The 27,846-nt window shown below is 36.1% G+C and overlaps 1 protein-coding gene across 9 annotated transcripts in view; it reads right to left on the bottom strand.

Moving 5' to 3' along the window:
- Window positions 1–27,846, bottom strand: part of TSC22D1 (TSC22 domain family member 1) — a 129,984-nt gene that overhangs the window by 63,706 nt on the left and 38,432 nt on the right. Inside the window, exons 3-5 of one of the 9 annotated variants that reach the window (XR_013174533.1) lie at window positions 27,777–27,842; window positions 25,315–25,384; window positions 5–19,533 (exon numbers count right to left, since the gene is read on the bottom strand). The exons of 3 other annotated variants lie outside the window; for them this stretch is intronic. Coding sequence is in view for 3 of the 6 variants with exons in the window: in XM_077158291.1 (XP_077014406.1) it covers window positions 27,789–27,842 (54 nt within the window). In the remaining 3 variants the exon portion in view is untranslated. Of the gene's footprint in view, window positions 27,843–27,846 lie in introns of all 9 variants that reach the window. 5 more of the 9 variants (XM_077158292.1, XR_013174532.1, XM_077158293.1 and 2 more) reach the window with 5 other exon arrangements.

Below are 27,846 nucleotides of genomic sequence, written 5' to 3'. Positions count from 1 at the left end.
ATACAACAATGTAGATGAAATGGACGGGTTCCTGGAAAGACATGAACAACCAACTTTGACTCAAGAAGACATAGATGACCTCAACAAACCAATCACAAGTAAAGAAATTGAATTAGTCATTCAAAAGCTTCCTAAAAAGAAAAGTCCAGGACCAGACGGCTTCACATGTGAATTCTATCAAACATTCCAGAAAGAATTAGTACCAACTCTCTTCAAACTCTTCAAAAAAATCGAAGCAGAGGGAAAACTACCTAATTCATTCTATGAAGCCAACATCACCCTCATACCAAAACCAGGCAAAGATATTACAAAAAAAGAAAACTACAGGCCAATCTCTCTAATGAATATAGATGCAAAAATCCTCAATAAAATTCTAGCAAATCGTATCCAACAACACATTAAAAGAATTATACATCATGACCAAGTAGGATTCATCCCAGGTATGCAAGGATATTCTCAAGCTTAAAAGGCCAGTAAAACCTTGAAACCACAATCAGAAAAGGATAGTTTGAGAAAAGAAAATTACTGGTCATTCCCTATTACGAACAGTGTAAAAAGCCTTAAAAAAGAAACATACAAGCAAAGAAAAAACAAATCCAATAGTGAATGAAAAGACAATATGCCACGACTAAGGTGGGCTTACTCTAGGAATATGTGGTTAACCATTAGAAAACCTTTATAGATACAGTGTGACATTTATGGTGTGTTCTTCGTAGTGTGGTATTGTTTATAGGCTAATGTTATTTGTCACCATAATGGAAGAAAGAAGAAGGAAAAACTATAATTTTAAGAGGTACAAAAAATGCATTTGATAACATTCAATATTAATTGCTTATTAAAAAGAAAACTTAGTAAGCCAGAAATAGAAAGGAAACTTCTCTAACCACAGAAAAGATATCGACTCAAACCTATAGAAAGTATCCTTCCTAACAGTGAAAGCATTCGCTTCAAAATTAGGATCAAGAATGCCTAATACCAGCATTCTGTGGCAGTTCTAGTCCTGCGCTGTCCATGCAGTGGCCACTGGCCACAGGTGGCTACGACCACCTGAAATATGACTGATCTAAACTGAGATGTGCTGTAAGTATAAAATACTTTTGAAAACTTGGTATTAAAAAAAGTATAAAAAATTAATAACTGTTACATCTATTAGAAGTTGAAATGATAACACTGGATATAAAATATATTGGGTTAATTATTAAAATTAACTTCATCTGCTTCTGTGTATTTTTTAACGTGGCTACTAGAAAATTTAAAATTACAAATATGGCTCATATATTTCTATAGGATAGTGCTATTCCAGTTGGTTTAATAAAGCAAGCAAAAGAAATGGAAGGACAAATATTGATTGGAAAGCATGAACAAAGATGTCATTCTCAGATGCTGGGATGGTCTACACAGAAAACTCAAAATTGTACACAGAGAATTTACTAGACTCAGCAGATTTAGCAGGGTGGCTTATGGCATTCCTATACATATCAACACTTAGAAAATGTAATTATCAAAAATATACCATTTACAATGCAATACAAATATAAAATACCTAGAATTTAACAAAAGATTTCACAGGAATCCCATCTCAAATGACAAAATATATATTTCAAATAAATAAATGGAAGTTCTATTATTTCCCTTGAAAACTACTCAAGACACTCTCTCCCTGGATACCTGTGTACAACTGATAACTCCCAAATCCATTCTCCGAGTTGCTGCCTGATCCATCTTTCTAAAATGAAAATATAATCATATGCTTTTTCCCACTCAAAATCCTCCCATGGTTCCCCATAGCTTTCAGGAGAAAGTGAAACTTTTCCTATCCTGGGCTCTTCCTCCCCTCTCCCCAGCAAACCCAGGCATCCTCTTCCTACTAGGAAGGTCGGTGCTGTTTAAGGGCTGTGCACCTTCTCTGCCTTTCCCCAGTGAGTATCTTCCTTCAAAATTCAGCTAAGTCTCTCATCCTCTAGAAAGGATTATGCCTGGCATTTTTCAGAGCACTCAACACTCACTATTACAGTTGGCTTATTTTCCTATAGACGAGATAATCCCCTAGAAGACTCCCAGTCTGAGAGCAGGGTCCAAGACTTCACCATGTTTATATCACAAGTACCTTGCTCAGCCAATGTTCATTCATTCAGTCATTCAGTCAAGCATAAAACAATTCACAGATCTGCTCACCCTTTGCTACCTGAGGGCTGGCCAGTATCTGACAGAATAATTAGCAACTTGTTTGTACAGTTTCTGCTTAGTATTCTGTCCTTCGTGAAACAAGAGCCTCTGACTTGATTAGAGCACTTAAATACATGAAAGGGTGTTTTCTAATCCTTCTTATTAAAAAAAAAAAACCGAAAGCTGCTCTTTGTCAATCATTAAGAATATGTAAAATAATTTTTTATTAAATAAGGCTACTGTCAAGGTAAAAATTCCTTAATTAGTTTAGAGATGAAAATATAAAAATTAACTAACTGCTCTCACTCACTAGAAATACAATCCAATTTCAGTCTTTAAACTTAGACACAGGGTTATACTCACCCCACACCGCTGCCCACAAACCTCTAGAGGCACACTGCTCTGAGTTCTCAGGCTCCCCAAATCATTTGGTTGGGATTAGAGAATATGCTAGAAGCTAGATTTTCTGTCTGAATGTTTTTCAAATCATTCTCTGCTCTTGCCTTTAATAATTTTGAAGACACTTATGTCTGAAAACATTTTCAACAATCTGAATTTGAAGCACCCAGGTGAGCCTAAGAGAAGCAAGACTAGTTCTCTAGTTCTCCTCAATTCTTAGAGAAAGATATTTTGAAACTCCTAGAGTACTTCCTATAAAATTGCACTTGTATGAAAAACTATAGTTATGTGTTTCCGTTGTTAATGGGGTCAGTCTAACTCCAATTGCTTCATTCCAGTCTAATTCTGCCCACATTACATCTATAGATTTCAAACATCCAAAAGAATGAAGCACAGATATTAACGTAGTTTCTTACAGGCAAGGCTGATTTTTCCGAGGGTTGTTTTAGCTGACCCAAAACACTGTCCCCTTTGTAATTAGATTACAAATTTCCAGAAATGATCCCTGGGAAAATATTTCTTCAATATCATCAATTCTCACACTTCTCTTTAAGTATTCCTCTGTTTTATATTTTACAGGCTTGGAATCAGTAATTACTACTTCCAGTTTTTACAGTGGCTGCTGAAAATCCCACAGCTAATTTTTGGCCACTATCTATTATTCCTTACAGGCAATTTGGGTATTACTCTCATTCTGAACTCTATCTTATTCTCTTCTAATCTCTTTTTCTCCTTTGTCACAATATATGTTTAACTTTATTTCATCATATTGGATATATTTTTGTCAGTTGCTTTAAATTCCTTCTGGAAAATAAACCTAGAAAACCTCAAGTACACACTTTACCAACTATTAGTCAGTCAGTTTCTGGGCTTCAGAACATCACAGAAGCCAGTCAGAGGCTACTCCACAGGGATTCCTGGATTCATTCCCAACTACAGCCCTCTTCTCCATATGAACTGTTATACACTTCTTTTTATTTCTCTTAAAGCCATGGCAACTTATCTCACTATCAACAGGTAACATCTCTACCTAGAGTTCAGAGGTGAATCAATCAGGTAATTTCCCTCACTCTCCCCGACACCCATCTTAAAATGTCTAAATTATAATCTCAAACAAACAAACAAAAGGCTTCCATCTGGGTTCTTAGTGCTAAAGCTTCTTTTATTATAGCCTTATTTCATCTCTCATATTTAAACTCCTTCCTTTGCCAGAGTTTTATAAGGACACTACATTCTCTGTCACTACCATTCTTCAGGCAGTGCCAGAGATCCCTGCAGCAGGACTGGAAGGGGTAAGGTACCTAATTATAAATACTGAACCAGAAGCATCAACTAGTAACAACAGCCTTAGTGCTGAGTGCCCCAGCACTGAACCAGAATTCTTTAAATCCTGCCTGAGGCCAGACTTGGTCCAGGAGGCTGGGCTGGGGGATGGGTGCACTTATTAGCTGGGTCAAGTGGAGGAGACGAAAGAAAATTCTTGTGGCAAAGATAAGCAGCATGACCTGCAGGGCAAAGGGACCTTGAAGGTAGGGTGATCAGCTGGAGGCTACTATAGTAAAAAAAAAGAAAAAAACCAGAAAGCTTCATAGGCATGACTTGTATCAAAGCCATGTTAAATTTACAAATGTCATATTGAAATGGTGTGTGAGAGCAAGCGTGCAAGTGCATGCATGTGTGTGTGAAACTCCACGGAAGTAAATCTCTCCCAATATCACCAATGATCTTTATACTCAACTACAGATTTTTAGTACTTAACCTTCCTAAAAATTTAACTAGTAGGGTACAGTGGATCAAATGAAATAAGTGTCTCTCCCCAACCAGTCTTTATAGGTATCAAAAAAGATGCGTCAATATACACAACCTATGCAACGTGGCTAATTTCCATTTGCCATCTCTTGCTCACTAGAAATCTTTATGGCTCTCTCTCATATTCGATATGACATTTGTAAAGTCATATGACTTTGACATAGGTTATATGCTTACTAAGAAGTGGTTTTTTTGTGTGTTTGTTTTCCTTCAGTCCTCTATTTGAATGATCAATGTCTTTCTGACTGACCATTTTTCAGGTCCCATCTTGGTCCCAGAGACAAAAGTAATTGGATACTTGCCTGGGATGGAAAACACTTTCAGATAACCTTTCTGTAACTTGTCTCAGCCTGAAAAAAACCTTTACCTCTGACGAATTAAATCCTCTTGATTTTTCAGAGTCCAAAAACAACAACAGCTAACACTTTTCAGTCTCTCACATAACTCTTCTAATCCTCAACAAGGGCTCCTCACCGCATGCGCCATACACAGAAAATGACCTGCGTGGCTGTTTGCCAAGTCTCCCAAAAATGGCTGGCAATTAATGCCTTCTTGATGCACGGGAAACAAGTCCATTCATTACATGCAACAGACGCCGTAGGTTAAGTACGGCTTAATTCTTTCAAGAAACCACAGCTGAGAAAAGCCACAAACCACAGTAATTCCAGAAGGTAGGTTATATCATCACACCCATTTTACAGATCCAGGAAACTGAGGCAGAGGCTGACTCACTTGAGGAAGTTCACATACCTAATTTTAAGTGGGACAACCAGGAGCAGTTTGGCTCCAGCGTCTTTACTTCAGTAAGTCCAACCCTGCTCCTCTGAATCAAAATAGCTTTTCCTCCATGCAAAGGATGAGTTTTATGGCCTAATCCTTGGTGATCTGCTCTTTTAAAATTTCTATAATTATTTGTTTTCCCCACAACATCACAAACTAAAGTAAAAAGCCAAACTTCTCTTATATTCCCACAGTGCTAGGCCCAGCCCACAAAAGGCATCCAGAATTTAACTGATCATTGCAACTAATAATAACCACAGAAATGGAAGAAACAAAGATGGATGAATTCAAATAGGTGTTTCTAACTCACCTGATATTAGCCTTGCTTATGTCAAACTACTGGTGTGCCTTTTCTTAGAGACATAATAATTTGTGCATATTGAACATATATGAAATGTGAAGATAAAAATATGGAAATTTACATGTAGACATATCTACAATGGATAATTTTCAAGTTTTCATACAATAACTAATTTGAACGTTGCTATTTCAGCAATTTTACTTCCTGGTTCCTTCTGATAGTTTCTAATGTTTTCATGCAGATACCCCAGAGACGTACATGGGAAAGAATAGAGGCAAGAGAAGAGACACAGTGAAAGATGAAAGTCTCCAGAAATCTTTTGGGGTTCTAGTTTGGAATATAACAAATCAAGATTAAAGTTAACACCAGAGAAGAGAAAGGAGAAAGAATGATTTCTACCAAACTCCAAGATGCCATGGATAAATACCTCTGAATTTTCATACTGTTGCCATTGCTAGTTGGTGTGTAACTCATCCACTTGCCCCAGGAGCTGTCTTTAATTGGGCAGGGGCAGGGGGTGGGGGTGGGGCTTAATCTAGAATATAAAAACCTTTCAGTATTTCCAACTCTAAAGCAGAGAGAGGAGGGAGCTTACAGTATAAGTTTCTAAGTATTTCAGTACGAATTGTAAAAACAAATAAAAGAAAAGAGGTAAGAGGTAAGAGTTGGCGAGTAGGGCAGGTCATTCTACTGCTGATGAATATTTTGTCACCATTACTTGATACCTTCCCTGCTATACCAATCCATTACAAAACCTGAATTTATAGACTTTTAAATGTATGCAAATTTCTATTTTTTAATAGAAAATACTTAAAACATTCTACCATTTGAAATAAATTCATGATGAAGTTAAGAGATTAAATAAATGCTAACAGCATATTAACACAAAAAGAAATTTAGTTTTTAACTAAATAATATAATACATATTTCTATAAAGAAAGATAATATTCCCTGGACTTTTACAACTAATGACTACTTAATTAAGAATTTGAGCTACTGGGTTAGTTGACATAATAGAAATCTGGTTCGTCAGATGCTCCAAAGCTTCTGAAAAACTTACAGGGAAAACCCTATTTCAACAAATGGAATAAAATGGATATAATATCAACAAATGGAATAAAATATTAAAGTGAAAAAAATTATTTCACTTTTTTAGGGCATTTGGTAAGGTTGCTTGTTTTTTGCTGGTGAAATTTAATTTTTCCCCTCTTAGAGCCAGAGGAGCCCACATTTGATGGATTTTTTTTCCTTTTTCGTGTCAAAACCAAACACTACTCTAAATTTCACTTGTGATCTAGTCTTTTTTCTTAAATCCTTATAAATAGAATCCCAAGAAAATTCTTAAAAATTATTTGAATGAACTATCTACCCCCAATGATGTTTACTATTTATTTAAAAGGATATAAATAAAAGTACCCAAATATCAAATACTTAAGCTTGAAATATCATAACCTTAATTAACAATGTATTAAAGTTTAACATATCAAGACCAATGGTAAATTTTAATCCTGAACATCTCTATTCAATTTAAGTTACTCTAAAGCTCTATTACATATGTTAAAAAAACCAAAGGCATAAGTAAGCTAAAAATCCAGAATGGAGCTTAACACTAGTGTTCTTGAAAGAAAATTATACACCATTATTGGTTAGCTCTATTCTGGAATGCTTTTACTTAGAAAGTTGTCTCTACAGCATGCAAACTGTTGCCCAATATGACTTTTGTTTTTAAATACCAAAGCTTGTGTTCTAAGTTTTAGTGTTTAAAGTTTCATTATTTTTTCATCATCTTAGGATTTTGTTTAAAATATATATACTTTTTAAACTACAAGGCTGGGTTTGTTTCCAAACCACACAACTGAACAAGGAAAACTGTATACTCTGCTAGTAAATTATCTCATAAAAATTCGCTGACCTCACTTTATGAGTGCTATAACTGCTCAGTACAAGTTTAAACAACCTTATTTCAAAACCAAAAGTAGTGATTAGTGGACAACTGGATTTTTCAATACTTTTCAATTTAATTTTAATGCAATAAATATTTACTGAGTGCTTATGATGCATAAGGTACAATGCTAGATTTTGTGGGCATATGAGAATAAGACATTTCCTGTCTTTACGGGGCTTATGGCATAAAAGAAAAAATCTTTTTTAACAGGTAATGATAGCAAGCGTCTATATAGTACTAGGCAATTTTAAATATTTTAAACAATATGTTAACTTGCTCATTCCTCACAGAGCCCTGTGGGGTAGGTACTGCTAGTGTGCTTCCAGTTCAGCTGAGGAAAACCAGGCTCTGAGAGGTTAAGTAACCAGCTCAAATTCAGGGCGAGAAAGAGGTGGAAAGAGATTAGAACACAGGCTCCAGAGTCCAGACTCCTAACCACTCTGCCTCACTGACACACAAATAATGATTAAGGCAGAGGCTGGATATGTAAGTATCATTTTTTAAAAAGAAGTACAAAAAACATAACTTTCAGGAGGAAATCACATCCAATCGGGGCGATCCTGAAACACGGTCCTTGAAAGATATGTAAGCTTCAGGGGACGAGGAGTGGGAGTTCTGGGTAAGGGGGACGCATTAGAAAAAGCAAGGGGTTATGTTAAGGCAGTATATTAAAAGTATGTGCAAGAAGTCAGCTAGAAGGGAACCAGAGGCCAGTAAAGATTTGAGCTAGCTACAGAGAAGATGAATTTTTAAAAGATTCACATTTGACTGGGGACGAGGAAGGTAAATAGGCCAAGGACATAACAATCAGTGGTGATGATGGGCATGGTGGGGAGGACAAAAGCAAGACCCACTGAACAGTCAGAGGTTACAAAATTGGCTAATTCAGTGTGGCCGCTGGGTTCCAGGCACAAGCTCACAGGAGCCCTGCAAAAGCCGTCCAGATGACTGAGACTGTGAGCCAGGGTGCCTAGGAAGTCAGGGCAAGCATTAACAGAAAGCGTAAGCCTGGAAGCCGCCCGGATAGAACATAAGGCAGTTATTTAGACCCTCAGGACAGGGCCTGGGGTAAAGATAAGGATTTGGAGTCATCTGCTGAATTCAGAGTTTAACAGCAGTGGCCAATGTGTTAGGATAAGGCAGAAAGGAACAGAACAGAGGACATAACCTTTACATGCCTACATGCACCTCACGGCAGAGAGGGTAAATAGCCAAGAAGGAGATTAAAAATAGCAAAAGAAAACTAGAATAGTGCAGTGTCAAAATAAGGAAGTTCAGAAAGGAGTCAAAGACCAAACTTAAAGAAGGCTGGAATTCTTCTTGTGAAAATTACACTCAGGTAACTATTTTTTATTAAATTATTTTTGAAAACTTGCAAATTCTAATCACATGGGTACGATGCTAATCCCTGAAGCTAATACAGGACACTAATCCAAAGTACACGAAATACTCTCCTCTTCACTGGAAAAAATGCATGCTAAGCATACAGGAGGCCACAGTATGAACAAAATGTACAGCTTCCTGGCATGCCAATTTTACTCAAGATTAGGTCATTTAAAATAGTATTTAACATTAAAACAAACAAAAACATGTTATGGAGTAAAACAGAAGAGTGAAAAGACTGCAAAGAAATTTCACACCTGCCTCAAATCCCCATGAGTTTGCCTTCAGAATCCGCCGTGCATTTGTGCTGGTACTCCCTTCTCCATCCTGGGCCTCAGGGAGCCTTGGAATTCAGCATGCTAAGTGCCTGACCTAGGCCTAGAGATTACGGGGCTCCTCAGCACAGATGAGGAGCACAACCCTTAGCCTGGGACACCAGAATAATATATGCCAAAAATGTTCATGAAACTCTCTAATATCATCTAGACCCTGAAGTGCTAGACTTGGAGGAAATTAAACTAAAAGCATGGTGCTGATGATATGGTGCCTGTAGTGGTTGTTAAGAGAAACTGACAAATGTTTTGCTTTCATTTCAGTCCTAATAATAACTCTACTTCCTATCCTGTACATATAAAATCACAAGACGACTATTTGTGAATTCACTAAATTATTTGTGATTAAAATTCATTAAACATACAGAGAGGGCTGATGGTGAACTTTTCAGATTCATATGCAAACTAGTCAGCTTGGCTGGTTAAAGGATAATACTAATGAACCTTTGGTTCCAGTGTTCAGATGTCCTAATACGCTTCACTGTTCCATGGAGCAATCCTGGCCAGCATGCTGCCTGCGGATGGTCACAGTGTGGACCTAATGAGAAGGAATCCAGAAATCAGTGTAACACGCCACCTGGTCAACAAAGAGCCTCTAGAATCCCTTTCTCCATCCAGCAGCCAGAGTGACCTTTTTAAAAAACAAACATCAGATTACGCTACCATGCCCAAACCCAATTAAAATCCTTCCACAAGAGTTCTATTCTCAGTACTCTGGGAACCTAACTACCACAGGGCCCTACCATATCTGGCCCCCGTTTACCTCTGCAACTCTGTCTCGAACTTCTGTCACCCTTGGCCCCGGCGCACTAGCATTCTGCTCCTCCGGTGAGTCAAACTCCTCCCCTCAGCAGAGGTTCTGCACCTCCTCTGCCCTCTGCTAAAACAGAGACAGGGACAGACACACAGTCCCGATGCTCACCGTGAAGAATTTCCGAATAAAGCGTCCAGTCAAAAAACAACAACAGCATATATAAATAGCTCACAAGCCTCCGTGTGATTAAACATAAAGTGCAAGAGTCCATCAATCTTGGCAGCATAAAATAATGAGTTTAGCAGAAACTAGTGCTAATAAGCCATGGTCACTGAACGAGGGTCTCCAGTATAAACTGGAAATCTCAACTCAGCATGCCCAGGAAGCCAACAAAACTCCACAAAATTATTAGAAGCAAAAGACTGGTTCACGGATGCTAAGAAAGCTACCAACAATACTGGTGAATTCTGAAGTAAATGGTATTATGCTGAAGGAGTAATCAAAACGATCAAGATAGGAAAGCTTCAGTACATCTTGAAATCTGGAACTCCTTCCCTAAGAAATATAAAAGCTAAGAAACATATGACCGAAGTCTATTAAATCAGGAAAGACACAGTAAAAAAGTACAATTGCTCACCAAAGGGAAGAAAATGGAAACAGGCAATTGAAGAAATATACTTCTAACAGGTTTATCTTCACTAATAAGCAAAGAAATTCACCTAAAATGTGATATTCTTTCACTTATCAAATTAGAAAGTGAGCAAATACTCAAAAATAAAATAAAAGATAATGCTCTGTCTGGGCAAGGAAAAAAAGTACTCATACACTGCTAGTGAAAGCACAGGCAAGGCCCTTCTGAAAGGTAATTTGTTGGAAGATAATAGGAGTCTTAAAAATATTCCTACTGTTTCACCCACTAATCTTACTTTTGTTAATTAGCCCTAAGGAAACAATTTTAAATGCATAAAGATATTAATGCATAAATATAATTGTTCATTACAGCATTATTTGTAATGAAAGAGTGAAAAATAAAATGAAGTTCTGACAGTAAAGGCATAAACCGATACATCCATACGATGTTTTAATATAGCAAGTAAAATTGTTTCGGAAGAGTTTATAATAACATGGAAAACTGGTAAGTTAAAAAATTATGAAAAGTTGTATATAAAATATTACCATATACAATTTCAAACATTTCCAAACAATATGGACAAAAATCTATGCCTCTAGAATTCTTCTGCTTTTCTACAGTGGAGCTTATATCTCTGTAGTAATGGAGGGCAAATAAGGTTAGTTTAGCAATAAATTTATTTTAATTTACATTTGGGAGAAAAGAATAAGGGAAACTATGGACTCAAAATATCCACCCAGTTTTCTATTTTCCCTACCAGGGTATTGGTACACTAAGGTGAGGAACTATACTTATTTCTTTAGTTCTAACATCCAGCATACTGATTAATAAAGTATTGCTCAATAAATGATTAGAATGATGATCCTAAATGACCCCATAAATGCTATCTTTCTAAATTAAAAAAAATACACATGCATACTTTTTTTCTCTAAATACTCAGTATCCAGTCAACCAATTAAAAATCTGGGAATCTATAAAGTAGTATTTTATTATATATAAAAATAAATGCCCCCTGCCCCCTTTTCTATTTTCAGAGCAAGGAGGAGAAATGGCTCCATGGTGAAGACAGGTTTCAGCTGAGCACTGAAGGACTGATTTGATCTGACTGAGGGACTGGGTGAAGAGTTCAAGCAACTCAGGCAGAGGAACTGCCCCAGCTGGGGCCATAACTCGAATCTTGGCATCTCTTAAATGCCAATGTTCTCAAGAGTTCTCCTCTTCTCATTCTACACATACTTTCTGATTGGACATACGTACTCTCAGAACTTTAACTGCCACTTTTAAGAAGGACAGCTCCCAAATTAATATCTTCACTTGAAATTTTATCCCTATCTTTAAACTCAAGTTTATTGGCCATCTCTACTTGGATGGATTTTTCAAACATGTTTGAAACTGAATAAATATCTCTTTTTCTGTGAATCTGTTCTTCCTATATTGCCTATTTTTGAGAAACAGAACCATTTCCCACCAGGTCATCCTTAATTTATCCCTTTCCCTGTACCTACAGCCATTAATTAACGTGACTTAGTTATTCCTAAGTATTTCTTAAATCAGTCTCTTCATTTCTGTTTCAAAAGACTCTGCCCTAATTCAGGCCTACATTAGCTTTTGCCACACACCCCCCCCTCCCCATTGATTTTCCTGCCTCCAGTCCTAAATCAGCATAACTCTTCAGAGATTGGCTTGACTGTCACCTTCCCAGGCAGGTCTTCCTGGTTTCCCTAGTCCAGGTTACATTTCACGGTGGGCGATCACACAGAAATCCTCTACCTCCCCTGTCTTAACACCTAAAAATATTTCTGTGATGGCTGTCAGCTCGGGGAAGGAACTGTCTCAGACCACTATGCTCTGTTTCACTTCCTCTAAGATTCAGTTAAAATGACTTAGCACACAGGCCCTAACAAGTGACCCGTGTTCATCTCAAATGAGAACTTTTTATTTTTAAATGTATTGCAGATGTTTTGTGATCAATACAACACAAATTAATTTAAATCTCACTGCTAGAAATGATAGGCTTCTGTCGTGCATTTTCTTAGTCACTGTATACAAAAAAAAAATCACACAAATATCTGTGAAACTTTTTTGTGTGTGTATGCTTGCATGGTGGGGGTCACACTTCATTCTTTTTCTATATGAGGACACTGTTACTGCAGCACCATTTGTTGAATTTTTGTTTGTTTTTGGAAAGTGTGTGGGCCAGGAATTGAACTGAGGTCTCCTGCATGGCAGGCAAGAATTCTACCACCGAACTACCCTTGCATCCCTGTGAAGCTTTTTTGATATTAGGAAAAGGTCTTCACGTTTGAAACGGAGAAAAGTGGACCCAGGAAGAACCTGACCTAACAAAATGGAGTGAAATGTTTAACGACAGAAAGCACTCCAGAAATAATGGGAATTGATTAGAACAGAGATTAGCTTTTTGAACCTGGCTATGTTTTTTCATTTGGACTCCTTTGGAATTTGTGTAAACCATCAGAAATCCTATCGGCTAACGGAGGGGCTTTATTAAACTACAGTCATCATAAGCAAATCAGCCGGTGCTATGCTGAACCACAGCAGATAATGCTGCCCTATGTCTTCTACCTTTTCCTTCCAAATATGATCTACAGTTAGCTAATTAAGGCTTTGGGGAGAAGAGAAGTCAGATGACAAGTTACCTCAATAGGCACGAACAACCCCAGACACCAATTAAAAACAGTTTTGTCAGATAAACCTTGACAATAAACTATATTCAACTCTAACAAAAAAAATCTAGAAAAGTTCGTTTCAATGTGTGGGGAGCTGCAGAAAACGAAAGCTTTGATAACACAAGCAAGAAGGAAAACACTCATCTTTTCTTTCTATGATCCTAAAATTCAAAACAGGTGAAGGACATTCTAATTAAAACCCATTCTGAATATGATCTAGAGAAAATATATTACTTAATAAATGTTATTAGAACTAGGAGCCATCTGAAAAAAAAAGTAGAATTGGATTCACTCAGTGTACCAAGATATACTCCAAGCAATCAAATATTTACATAGAAAAACTGAAACCAGCAGTTGAAGAAAGTATAAGATAATTTCTTTATAACCTTGGAGTAGAGAAGGTCTTTCTGACTCAGAATTCCAGACAACCAAGAGGAGTGGCTAATCTCCATGATATATGAAGAGCACCTAGAAAGCAATTAAAAAAAAAGACCAACAACTCAACAGAAAAATGGGCAAAGATTATGAACTGGCAGTACATGAAATAGAAAATACATGAAAAGATTAAAGTCACTTGTAAGAAACATGCAAATTAAAATTACTCTGATACACAATTTTCACGGGACAGAGAGATAAAAATCCAGAAGTTCAACAGCATATTCTGCTGACAACGCAACAGGAAAACAGGCACTGCCTTCTACTGTTAGTGAGAGTGTAAAGTTGTTGCAGCCCCCATGGACCAGAATTTGGTAGCATTCATCAAAATTGCAAATACATATCCTTTGACCCAGCAATTCTATCTCTGGGAATTTAACTTATTTTTAAAGTTATAGAGATAGGAAATGATATATACACACAGTTACACACCACGGTGATGTTTGCAGTAGCAAAAGATAAGAAACCACCTAAAAGTACATTAATTAGAGACTGGATAAATAAAATGATACATGCATATGATGCAATACTACACAATTTTTAAAAAAGAATGAAGCCCAGTTTACTACACATAAAGATTGCCAAGAAATATATTGTTAAAGGAAAAAAACGCAAGGGGTGGAACAGTGTGTATAGTGTGCTTTTATGCAAATCTTTCAAAAGTGAAAAAATTATAGTACAAATTCTTAGCTGCTTGAATATGAACATAGGAGCTCTGAAAGAATGTGTAAAGGACTTAACAGTTGCCTAAGGTCTGGGGCTAGGGAGATAGCACTGGGAGAATTCAGGACTGAGGCAAGAGAAAAGCTTTGTACCATGTACCATTTTTAAACCAATTAAAATTTTTCAAAAAAAGAAAACCACATCACTTTGAGTAAATAGTAACTTCACAGAAGGAAAAATAGGATACAAACTTGTACAAAACCCACACTTCTAGAATACCATTGCTGAGAACAAGTAAGCATGTCTCATCTTCTACCTTTATAATACTTTTTGAAATGGAACACTGAAAGAGAAAGTGGGGCTGATTTTAATGAAAATATAGCTCATTTCCAAAAGGTGGTTTTCTAAATTCTTTAGTTAATAGGTGATATCCCTAGAGTAATATGCTACTTTCCCTGCAGAACTTCAGCATCTGTGTTATTAAAATGTTGTTGAACATCATTAATGTGCTTGGGAATCTTTGGGGCACTGAAAATTTGTATCTCCCCTCGAACGTACATGAATAACCTCCATCTTAATCATAATGACTCTACTTCTTAAAAAGTAGTCTCTTAATAGTCTTAACTAATATCTTAAGAAAGGTTCTGAAGACTAGGACTCAGACTCCCAAGGGGCACCTGGGTAAAATGACTGATGGAAACTAGCCTCATGGAAGCCAGTGGACAAAAAAGAAATCCAGGATATTGCAACATGTCCAAAGGCATTCAGTAACTAAATCATACCAGTAGAGAAATAGTCTTCTTTACTTAACATGAAAACAAAAAACACCAATATTACAAGTGAAATACTATTTTAATTACCCTTAACAGTAGCAAAATATGCAAAGGGACATTTTAAAAACACTCCATCAAAATTCCATTAAGGAGAAAAGATGAGGCCAAGCCAACTTGCAATTACTCTACTCAAAGACAGGTTATAAAAGTTAAAATTTCCCTCTATAATTCTTTCCTCTTCCTTCCAATTTCTGCAAACAGCAACACAGCCAGCAATAGGAGCTTCTCAAAAAAGAAAATAAAACACTCCAGCAAAGCAGATGGATTACCACCAAAATGAAGGAAGAAAGAAAAAGCAGTTCCAGTCCTGCCCAGTTGTTACCCACTCCCTCTTCCTGCCCCCTCATCTTAGCTCTCTCAGAAAGCAGCCCAAAGCCATAGCTCTCTGGTCTACCTCACTCCTTTTCTGGTCTGGGATTTATGGAGTGTTCATATACACACACTCATACATGTGTGTGTATGTATAATACATGTATAAATAGACCTAGATTCAGACTGCGTGAGGAATCAACAGAAACAGAAGCATTTTTCAAAGTTTTATCATCCTGTGCCACAGCCCACCTCACACTCTAATATTTATTTTCTTAGCATGCACTTGTCTATGGCCATTGCATCTAAAATACTACAGAGGAATGATAATATCATTTATACTGTTAAAAAATTAATTATCTTCCTTTCATTAAAGTGTTGGTAAACATTGTAGAAAAGGAACAGAGCACAAATTAGAAAATATCACAGAAGAAATTACTCCTTACAATTTCTAAGGCATACTAATAACAAACTGAAGATGATCATTAAACTTTCAAACCGAAAATATGCAGGAATACTATCCTTGATCTGATAAAACCTAAGCATTTTAAAGTATTTTCCAGCCTAATGGTGCTATTTTATTTAAATGCCTACAAATTACATAGATCTGAATGATCTATCTCAGCACTTTCAAAATAGTTTTGATGAAAAATTAAGTTTAAAATCCCAGAAGAAAACTAATATAGGCTGCTTCAAAGTGGGGGTAAATTTTATGTTAATTCACAAAGGCTATTTCTAATTAATCTAATCTCATGGCCCCCCAAAAAGAACAGTTAAAATCAGCTGGCTTATATTTTTAAGATAGTCCTGTCTTTCATCAAACTTTGCTTTAATATTAATCTAAGACTATACAAGAATTGTTTAATTCAGAAAGTCTGATGATCATGAAAATGATGGAAAAAATCAGGGATCCTTAAGGCTGGAATTTATTTTCATTAACATGCAAATTATTTTAATTTTGAAGGATTAGTGAAGAGAAAGCCCCAGTTTTTAATAACCATACATGACACCAGTAATCTCCAAATTGGGTATGAAAGACAATCTACTTGGCTCCAGAAGAAAACATCAGAATTTCTATTTTTATTTATCTTAAAAAGTTAAGAAAGACGCAGCGCACTGCTGTCTCTCACATGCTGGCTGACGCTGCGGGCTCTTTTCCTCCCCGGTGGGATGGACGAGGCAGGTGCCCAAGCTGTGCTGTCCTCAGTGGGAGCCCCATGAAGACGGGGGACCTTGAGGTAGCAGCATTCATGGGTTGGCTGCTTAAAATTTAATGGCAATTTATGGATGCCTGATTAAGTGAGGTATATTGTTTTAACCAAAACAACCCCTGTCAAATGGAGAAATGGCTTCAAAATACCTGTGTAAAGGAAAATAGAACTAGGATAGTATCACTACTGTAAAAGGAAAATGGCAAGGCTGACCACTTCTCCCAGCACAAGCACCTTATTAACCATATCAAGTGATATAAAACATCATGCTAATACAATTTACAAGAAAAAAAACCCAAGAATTCTATTGAAGTATAGATTTACACCCATGAACAAAAATGATAATCATAGCACTAAATATATATTATACTATGAGAAGTTAATTAACCATGAGACGACGAAGCCATTGCTACTCATAACACATCTAAAAAAATGAAACAACCAAAATATAAACTTCTATATTTTTAAAAAGTTATGTTTAAGGCCATGCAATACTCAGTCAAGTTCTTTCCACATTTTACAACACTCACTAAATATTAACAAAAAATAAATACCACTTATATTACATCAGAAAAATACTTGTTTTTCCCCCTGTGGTAAAATTGGGTAAAATGACAAATAAAAAGATTATAATGACAAATTAAAACACAATCCTTTACTAGCGAATACTGTTGGAAGTATTTTAGGAAAGATTGCTTAATGCTTAAACAAGTATTAGAACAAATAACTGAGTACAAAAAGTTGGATACAAGAGAAAAGGAGAGATTTCTTACATGGCTCAGTCCACAGTATTTGCTAGATTCTGTCTCCAAAAGTAAACAAATATTGTGTGTGTGTGTGTGTGTGTGTATGTATGCACGTGCACGCATGCCTGCATTAACGATTAAAAGAAAGCTTTACTGGGAAAGATAAAATCTCAACAGTAAATTATTTCTTTAATAAACTGTAACTTCTAATGTAGTAGCTGCTTAACTAGAAAAGGGGCTCTTGTTAAATTTACAAAGATAGTCCTTCATATATGAAAATTACCGATTCACTCGTTCATAGATGGATTATTGCAGCAAAGAAGCTGAAGTAAGAAGTATGCACTAAATGCCCCAGGATACCATCAGTGTGGTTAATTTTAACAGAAGACTCATTCAGATACTTTTAATGAGCTACAGAGTGACTGAAAAAATTTCCCCCATATAGCTCACTAGTTATCTGTTGTAAAAACTTTAAAAGTTGTTGAACTTAAAAGATGGGCTATGGATTTCTCTTTTATGGAGAAATATTTCAAATTTGCAGAACTTTTCTGTGATAACTAGAGTTTAAAGGTCAAACAAATACACTGAAGCTGTACCTTCCATGTAAGGGGCATATGGTAACTCATGAGAGTGTCTAGAAAAGATTAATTTATGGGAAAATGTTTTAAAGATGAAAGTTTAAAAATATCCCCATCATTTTGTGATTTGTACTAAAAAATGTTGAGAACAATTTTTAAAAAACTCTTATTTGCACTCAAAAAAAAAAAAAGACTTGAAAATAGAATCTTAACCTGTTTCAAAATCTTCTAAAAGCATATCAATGAGTTTTTATATCTGTTTCTTAAAATGATATTTAAAACCTTCAGATTAGCTAGAAGGACTGACTGACATTAGGGAAGATAGAATTCACTACAGAATTTCACCTAAATTCCCTGCATGACTACTGTATGGTATTAAGATCCAAGCATCATAATTTAGGAAGAATTTTCATTTGAGTCAATTTTTTGTTGTTGTTTTGTTCTTTTTTGATAAATTCCTAGGTTTTCATTCCAATGATGAACAATAGCTACACAATCCTTCCTCAATAATAAATAACACACACATACAAGCATACATACACAATAATCACATGCACAGAGAAAATAAATAAAATGGAGAAATACAGTAAATATAATCTAATACATGTGGCAAGTATAGTCTACAGTGCACGAATTTTGAACATAAACAGGGGAAATAATATTTGTGTTAATGTATACCCATATGTCCCCAAAATAATAATAATGGATTAGAATATATGGAGTAAAAGAATTCATGAGTCTGTAAAGATAGTCACAAATAATGTAATGGCAGGTAAAGAGCGGGGAGCTATTGTTTACAGCAGAGTAACAGCAAATACAAGCATGGAAGAGTGACTAAATTAGAAAATTTTCAATATACAAAGACAAAGATAGTAACTGTAATGGAGCAGGGATGGTCAATAAATGCTAAGTTTAGACAAGTATTATTATAGAACATGATATTCAATATTCTCAAAGTAGCTCTTTCTGGGTTATTTAATTATAAAAAATAATGTATTTTTACAATGCAAACATCTGATGGACCCCTCCTTACCCAAATGACCAGACATAGGATCACAATAATGCCAGAAGTCAAATCAAATGGACACTGTCCTTCTAATAGGATGAAGTAGGAGGCACACCATCTTTTGGTGATTTCTCGAGTATCTTACCCAAAATGTCGATCTAAATTTAGTCATAAGCAAAATAATCAGGCAACTTCAGAATGCAGAACACTGCACCAGAAACCTGATCTGGCCTTTTCAGAACAGTCAATATCGATATGAATGACAACAAAACACTGAGGACACACCTCTGGCTCAAAAGTACTATGGAGTAAGTCCTTTGGTTTTAAATATAAAATGTACCCAACACCTGTCTGTTGCAGTTCTTTGTGGATCTGGTCGTTTGAATAGGAAGGTTGTCGTGTTGAATGGAAGATAGTCTGTGGTTGTCTGTTAACTTCCTCCCGCTCAAATGCAGGTTAACATCTTGAGCAAGACCACAACACTGTCAATGCTGTGTACTTTGGAGCAAATCCCATCCGCTGTTGAAGAATGTCCAGTTTGACATGCTGTTTCTCCCACCTATACCTGAAGACAGTTAAAAACAGGTTGGGGGTGGAAAGGACAAAGGATTATGCCTCTCATACCTGTCTGTCAAACTTAGCATTGTTCCTTCTAGGTATTTATCACATTTGAGAATGGAAGGAGGGTGAATCAATGTATTTTTGTGAACTGTCTTATTCAGTTATGACAGCCATATGCAAATATATAGGTACATTCAAAATATGTACCTATATATTTAGGGGAGAACTAAAAAACAAACCAAAAACTTGACTCATGGAAGTGAGCCACAAAAACCTAATTTATATAACAAATTTGTTCCTCCTATAGATTCTCCTTTTCTAATGAAGCAGCCAAACTTAAATAGAAAATAAGATGATGCTTTACCAAAACACAGTCAGTAATAATGTCCAATTTTTAATTGAAAAAGTTGCATATAAATTTCTTCATTCCTATTGGAATCCTCATTTGCAACAATTGAATACTTTTCCAAGAATGATCAAAAAGAGTTGACTCTCAGTATAACCTCTTCTTCGCTATAGGAGACCTAACACGTTAACTGAGAAACTGAACTACTGGAAGATGAATGTAATGTATTAAGATTTTGGAACTTAGGCTACTTAATCAGAAATGTGGATAAAATGTGTTCTCATTCAGGTATATTGCCCCATAACTGCAGAGTTCAAAGAACAAAGAAAGTGATTTCCAGGAGGTTGTTGTTGGTTTGTTTTTGTTTTTAATGCACTGAATTTTGCTACTAAGAAACCAAGGCCCTGGTTTAGTTTGTAAGAAAAATGAAAGCAGAGCTGTTGACTATTTTTAAAAACCTGATAGCTATTACGAGGTTGTTTTCAATGTCTTTTCAAAGACAATATTGAAAAAATATGAGTTCATGTTTGTTAAGCAACATTTTTCATGAAGAAAAGATTCTTACATATTTATAGTAGAATGCAACCAGCCCATATAAAAAATAAAGACTATGTACTTAAAGTGGTTGAATAAAAATTACTTATGAAAAAATACTGAGTCCTTATGAATAGAGCCTCAGAAACTTTAGGAAGCATTAATAAATTATTTTACACATAAATTGAAAAATGTGATGATAGTGGTTGATCACTGATAAATAATTATGAAGGTTATCTGCTGCTTTCAAAATAAAGAAATGCAGTGATCTCTTTAGCAAAGAAACAGGTTTGTTTCTAACGATTCTAGAGGTGGTTAGTTCTCTATTAATTCATCAACATAATGCATCTTCTCAAACTTATTAGTATCTCAGCAAGAAAAAAAGTTTTATACTTTAAGGTGCTTTTTTTTTCTTTTCCTACAAAGGGACATCTTACCCCCAATTTGCTTAGTGGGGAAAAAATATTTTGTTATCCAGTAGTGTACTTTAGTAGCACTACCCAATTTCCAGAATACAAATACAATTCTGGCTCACAATGGCTGCAAAGCTCTTCTAAAGAATGTTAGGCAATTCAAGAAAAACAAAAGAGCTATAAGGTACATTATTTCAAAACAATGACTCACAGTTAATGAGTATTTTAAGTCACTGCAAAAGACTGAAGTGATTAGTTTATTCTAGCTACCAAATATCAGGCTACCAAGAGTGGTTGCTATTCAGACCATAGCAAAGCAGGCCCTAAATTTACAAGGTATGTTTTGTTTGTTTTTTTGCATGGGCAGGCACCAAGATTCCAACCTAGGTCTCCGAAATAGAAGGCAAGAATTCTGCCACTGAGCCACCATTGCACGGTCCTACAAGGATTTAAGATAGATTTTTTTGTTGTTGTTAAGATTTCTTTCAGGCAAAGAATACAGTGTTAAAATAGCGAACTGAGCCTTTCCATTCTAAATTTCTCTTGTGCAAGGCATAAATTGAGCCAAGGCAAAAATTACATTTCTTAGGGAATGACCTCTTCCTCTCTGTGAGTATGGTACCGAGAACCTCCCAAACTTTGAGGAGTAGATACACAAATGCTGACAGTGAGTAATCTTCTTATAAGAAACAAAAGCATGAAGGAAAACAGAAAGGGCCAACTGATGAAATGAAGAGCTAGACAAACAAAAAAGCAATGATTCATTAAGCATCACCCTAAACCAAAAAATCCCTGTGACAGTCTCAAACAAACTATCCTAAATGCCTCCCTCCTAAAGATGGATGGTCTCCAGTTGAAATCCCTCGAGAGTTCAGAAAATCATCAAACCTACTACATATTTAAAGCCAAATTCATTAAAACTAGCTTGAACATTTTCAAAGTGAGAAGCAAATCTAATTTTTTAAACTTTGTAATCAATAGCAGAACTATTAACTGTCAATTTTTTTCTTAAAGTGTCAATCTAAACTGTATATACCAGGAAACAGTCCGGATTTTTTAAAAATAACATTTATCATCATTTAGAAGGGCAGGGGGCTGAGAATGTTACAGTTCAAGTTAATCGAGCTTTCATAGAGACTTTTCAACAATATTTTTGTGAATTTTTCTTTCATTCTAAGTAGCATTTTTACATCTCATAAATTGTTTCTTCTTTTATTGATCACATTCTAACATCTTTTTTTTCTTAGTAAAATAAAACTAGGGATGGCCTCTTACAATTTGATGAAATGAAGGCTATAAGCCACCCTGGGCTGAGCCAAGGTGGTTATGAGGACAAATTTTTGAGATATTTAAGAGACAAAACAAACACACACATGGAGTGGGTAAAGTGTAAGGAATACGTAAGTATTCAGGGTAACACCTAAGTTTCCAGCATGCACAAGCCGATATCTGGAATAACATTCACCATAATGAGGAACACTGAAGGAAGTCCAGATGTGAAGGTGTGGTGGGGGTGAGGGGAGACTCATAAATTCATCAATCATGTCGGAAATGCTGGCGGTACATTCAAAAGAGATATGAAGTGAGATCTACAAGACTAGACCGGTGTTACAGACTTGATCTATCTATATATAAAGGCATTTAATCTACAGCATGAACAAAAATGCCTAAGGAACCGAGAAATGACCAAGGACCCAGCCTGAGAAACTACCACTGTAAAAGCTGGGTAGAGAATGAGTCCACAAATCAGAGCCTGAAAACCAGCAAGCAATGTAGGAGGAAATCAGAGTAAAGACTCAAAGTAGCCCAAGCATAAAAAGAGGAGAATGTGATCAGTCATGTTGAATATTGCCGAACACAAGGAGGACAAGTTATGAAAAGTGTCCTTTTCACTTGGTGCTAAGGTCACTGGTAACCTTTCTAATATTATTTCAGTGAAGCAGTTAGGGGTGGAAGCAAGATTAGAGTCGGCTGAGAAGCAAGTCAGGGAGGAAGAAATGGCAACACTATAGACAGCTCTGAAGTTGGTACACAGAGGAAAGAATGGGGGAGTTAGCTCGAGTTTGATATATATCCATGAAAATTGTTTTCAATGTGGAATGACTTGAACATGTTTTTATACATGAGAAGTATAAAGTTGAAAGGAGAAATTCAAAAAATCTTAAGACATCTAAGAAAACAGAGGGAGATTAAATCCAGAGTACAAGTGGGGGAAAGAAGGGATGGGTGCTAAAAAAATCAGATTTGTTTGGCATAAGAAAAATGAAGTCCCAACTGATGATTGCTACTTTTTCCATAAAGGAGGTGAGTTATCACCGGAGAAAACTGTGAACAATATAAGTGTACTCTAGTGTAATAAAATCTTAGTTAGGAGATCTCTATATAATAGAAACTTTTATTTATTCTAGTGCCTGACACATTGTAAATGTTTTACAAATATTATCTCATTAAATCCTCAAAACATTCCTGTGAAATGGGAATGCTAAGATAGTCCCTTTGACAGATGGGGAAACTGAGGCAGAGGTCATGACTTACCCAAGGGGCATAGCTGCTCCGCTTATGCACCGACCCTAGAGCCAATCAGTGCTCAGTTAGTATGCTATCTGACCTCTTTGTGGGCATGGGAAGGACCCTACATACCACTGTCTCTCAAGATTGATGGTTTCTCTGAACTCTTCAAACTGTAAGTTGGTGACAGCTAGAGTAAGAGTTATGCTGATCCCACATTATCAAATAATAAAATTCCACACTTAATAAATGAGGAAGCCTAGGAAATGAGACGTATAAATTGATGTTCACACCAGTGAGAAATAATTCCAAAGAGTGGAAGAATATTATTTCTCTCTAAATCTTTCATTGCCTATTTTCCAGGGCTACAACAGCTTTCCTGCAGCCCCAAAGTGGCTCTGAAGTTTATATAGTTACATGTAGATCTTCCTCACAAACTTGGCACCTCAAAGGCTGCCCATGTCTTCTTCATTAAAATATTTGTTCAGCCTTTTTTATGGCAGCTAATGTGCCAAGGGCTAAATATATAGTAAACAAGGTAGACAAGATCCCTGGTCTCAAGAAGTCAGACAATAAAAAGACAAGATATGCTCTTGAGAAAAATACAAGGAATCCACATCACGTCCAAGAGTAGATGTGCATGATTAGATATAGTGATCAGTGAAAGCACTCTAAAGAGGAAACATTAAGGCTGAAAGGTAAAATAAGTGTATGGAGGGAAAAGGAGAGAGAATACAGCCATTGGGAAGTCTTTAAGATAAAGGGGTGTTTAACAAATTCAGGGACTGAAATAAACCCAAGGGGCTAGAGAGGAGGAAAGAGTAAAATTGGAGTAGAGTGTAGGGCCGAACTATTTAGCACCATATAAGCCATGTTTAAAGATTTTGGATCTTATTGTTTATACAAAGGAACACCAACAAGTATTAAGCAGGAAATAAATATGATCTGATTTATGCTTTAAAATAATTTAGATGCTGTGAAGAAAATGGAGGTCAGAGGGGAAAAACAAGAGACCTTTACGGAGGGATATTACTGCAGTTCAGGCAAGAGATGATGGTGGCTTGGAGTAAAGCTTGGTGAATAGAAATGGAGGGCAGTGGATAAGTTTGAGAAATATTTAGGAGGTAAAATCTGATCTTTGACAAAGAAAAAGAGGCAATTCAATGAAAACTTTTCAACAAATGGTGCTGGAATAACTGAATATCCACATGCAAAAACTAATTCTAGACACTGATCTTATATCTTTCATAAAAGTTAACTCAAAATGGACCACAAATCTAAATATAAAAGGCAAAACTATGAAACTTCTAGGAAGATGATGGCCTAGGAGAAAATCTAGATGACTGTGGGCTTGACAGTTAATGTCTTCAGATACAATACCAAAAGTACAATCCATGAAAGAATAATTCGGTAAGTTATCAAACTTAACTATAAGCTAGTAAAGTTAAAATCCTGTGCTCTGGGCAGTACAACAGTGGCTCAGTTCCAGAATTCTCACCTACCATGACGGAGACCCAGATTCGATTCCTGGTGCCTGCTCAGGCCAAAAAAAAAAAAGCCTGTGCTCTGAGAAAGACACTTAAGAGAATTTAAAGACAAGCCACAGACTGGGAGAAAACATTTACAAAACCCATATCTTGTCAAGGATTTGTATTCAAAATATACAAAGAACTCCTGAAATTCAACAAGAAAACAAAAACCCAATTAAAGGATGGGCCTAAGATCTGAACAGACACCTCACCAAAGATGTACAGATGGCAAACAAGCATATGAAAAGATGCTCAACATCATTTGTCATTAGGGAATTGCAAATTAAAACAGTAAGCTATCACTATATATTGATTAGTGACTAAAATCCAAAACACTGAAACCACCAAATACTGGCAAGGATGTGAAGTAACAGACATTGCTAGTAGGAATGTAAGAGTACAGCCACTTTGGAAGATAGTTTGGCATTTTATTACTAAGATAAAGATAGTCTTACCATACATTCCAGCAATTGCACTCCTGAGTATTTACCCAAGTGTGTTGAAAATTTACGTCCACACCAAAACCTGCACGGAAATGTTTACAGCAATTTTATTCACAATGGCCCAAAATTGAAGCAACTATTCATAATGGCCCCAAATTGAAAGCAACCAAAATATCCTTCATTAGGTGGCTAGTCACTGTAGTACATCCATACATTTTTTAGCAATAAAAGAAATGAGCTATCAAGCCACAAAAAGACACAGAGAAACTAACGCATAGTGCTAAGTGAAAGAAACCAGTCTAAAAAGACCATTTACTGTGTGATTCCAGCTATTAGTACATTCTGGAAAAGGCTAAACTATGGAAAAAGCAAAAGATCAGTGGTTGTCAAGACTGGGGGAAATGAGATGAATTTGTGAAGCATAGGGGGTTTTTAGAGAGGTAAACTATTCTGTATGATACTATAATGCTGGGGTTGGCAAATGTTTGTCAAAACCTAAAGAACTTTAGTTAATAACAATGTATGCTACATGTTAATAACTGGGAAACTGTCAGGGGTGGGGTGGGTAGGTATATGATAACTCTTACTTTCTGTCCAATTTTAATAAAATACCGATTGGTCTAGTAAATAACAGATTATATATGGGAGGTAAGGAAGAGAAAAAAATACCAAGAATGACTTCATGGTCTTTGGTGTAAATAAACAGTAGTTCTATATTGAGATGAGAAAGACTAAGAGAAAAATGGTTCAGGGTTGAATATGTTAAATTTTTGTGTCATCCAAATGGGTATTAAACACTGGACCTTTGAGGAGGTAGCTCCCATGTGGAAGAAAAAAGTTGGGGGAGAGTGGACAAAAGAAAAAGTATTAAGCCATGGGAATGTGATACACAGAACATTCCATGGATGAACAAGAGTGAAACTAGCTACAGCAACTCAAGTGTAAAGGTTGGAAGGAAAACCAGAAGCCAAGAGAAGGGCGTGTCTACAGTGGGTAGGAATGTTCAACTGGATTGAATGCTGCTAGGTGGTCAAGTAAAAAGGGACAGGTAAAGTGTTCACTGCATCTCAAGCAGTATCAGAAGCAAAAACCAGACCAGAACAGATTGAAAAGGAAATAAAATTCGAAATATTTAAAAAATGTGAGCAGACAATATTCTTGTCTACTTCATTCCTGGCAATGAAGGCAAGCAAAGAAATACAGTAGAAGCTAGAGGGGGTCAAGGTAGGGTGGTTAAGATGAGATACACTGTGAACCACTGGTTGTATTCTTTGGATGGATTGTATGGTGTGTGAAGATATCTCAATAAAAACACATAAAAATTTTTTTAAAAAGATGAGATACACAGATCATATTTAGATGCTGATGGAAGTTATCTACTACAGAGGGAGGTTTGGGGATACAGCAGATAAAAGGGAACACTAAAGCCACAGTCCTTAAGATAGAAGAGACAGCTCTAGCTTAGAAGACAATGGAGGAAAGTCTTTGAAAAGATGGATATGGGTTAGAGGCATCTTGACATTTCAATGATTGGAGAGACATGAAATTTAATAGGCAGATGCTCAACAAGGATATTAAATGAATCAAATAACTAATGGTTTAAATGGCTCCTAGTAGAGTAGCATTACTAAGTGTTAGGACCCAAACTAAACTGATGGTGTGGGGGTACCCAATTAGCGTACAGGTATTGTTCACACTAAGGTACACCAATATACAGAAAATACACAAGGTACCTATCAGGATATTTTTCACACTATGAGTAATTCTCCACTCTGATAATTTTTCTGTTTTCTGCTCTGAACTAATGAATACGGTGCCCTGTAGAGCATGTAGACTAACAATAATCCGTTCCAAAGAAAATACTGTCTTAATTCCCTTTATGGTTGGAAGAATCATGTTTAAAGATTTTAATACTGGAACACATCATACAGTCTTAAGTAGTGGTATCATACAATCTTAAGTAGTGGTATCTCCTAAGTTTTTCTCTTACCACTGCTTATTTGAATTATGCTATGTTACTAAGGTATTTAATACTGTAACTCCCAATGATTTGACATAGTTGGGTGAATAACTTCAAGAATGTCATGGGCTTAAAATTAGGTAACAGGAACTACTTTTAATCAAAACAAACCATTCTGCAGTTTGAAAGAATATCTAAAACATGCACATCACACATGCTGGGTAAACAAAAGGCAATCAACTAATTGGCATATAATTTAATTGCAGACTGTCTCAACTGAGTTCAAACAGCATTTTATCGGTTTGAGGTTATTTTTAGATGACTCTGTGTAGCCTACAGCATTATGAAACTACACGTTTTTTTAAAAAAATTTACCTGCAGTGATGGAAAGCACACATTTTGTGCAACAGACACGTGGTACATAAAAAATTGGACAAAGGGCCAAAAGACATGGATTCCAATTGCCCTTTGCAACTACCTTAGTTGTGTATGAAGTTAGGTAAATCTCTCTCACCTTTCTTGATAATCAGAGGAGGAGGCTAGATTTGACCAGTGGGCAGTTTCTTTTCATATGCAACCCCTAA

The sequence above is a fragment of the Tamandua tetradactyla genome, chromosome 4 (assembly GCF_023851605.1).
Source record: "Tamandua tetradactyla isolate mTamTet1 chromosome 4, mTamTet1.pri, whole genome shotgun sequence".
Classification (NCBI taxonomy): domain Eukaryota; kingdom Metazoa; phylum Chordata; class Mammalia; order Pilosa; family Myrmecophagidae; genus Tamandua; species Tamandua tetradactyla.
This window is presented reverse-complemented; position numbering and strand designations above follow the sequence as displayed.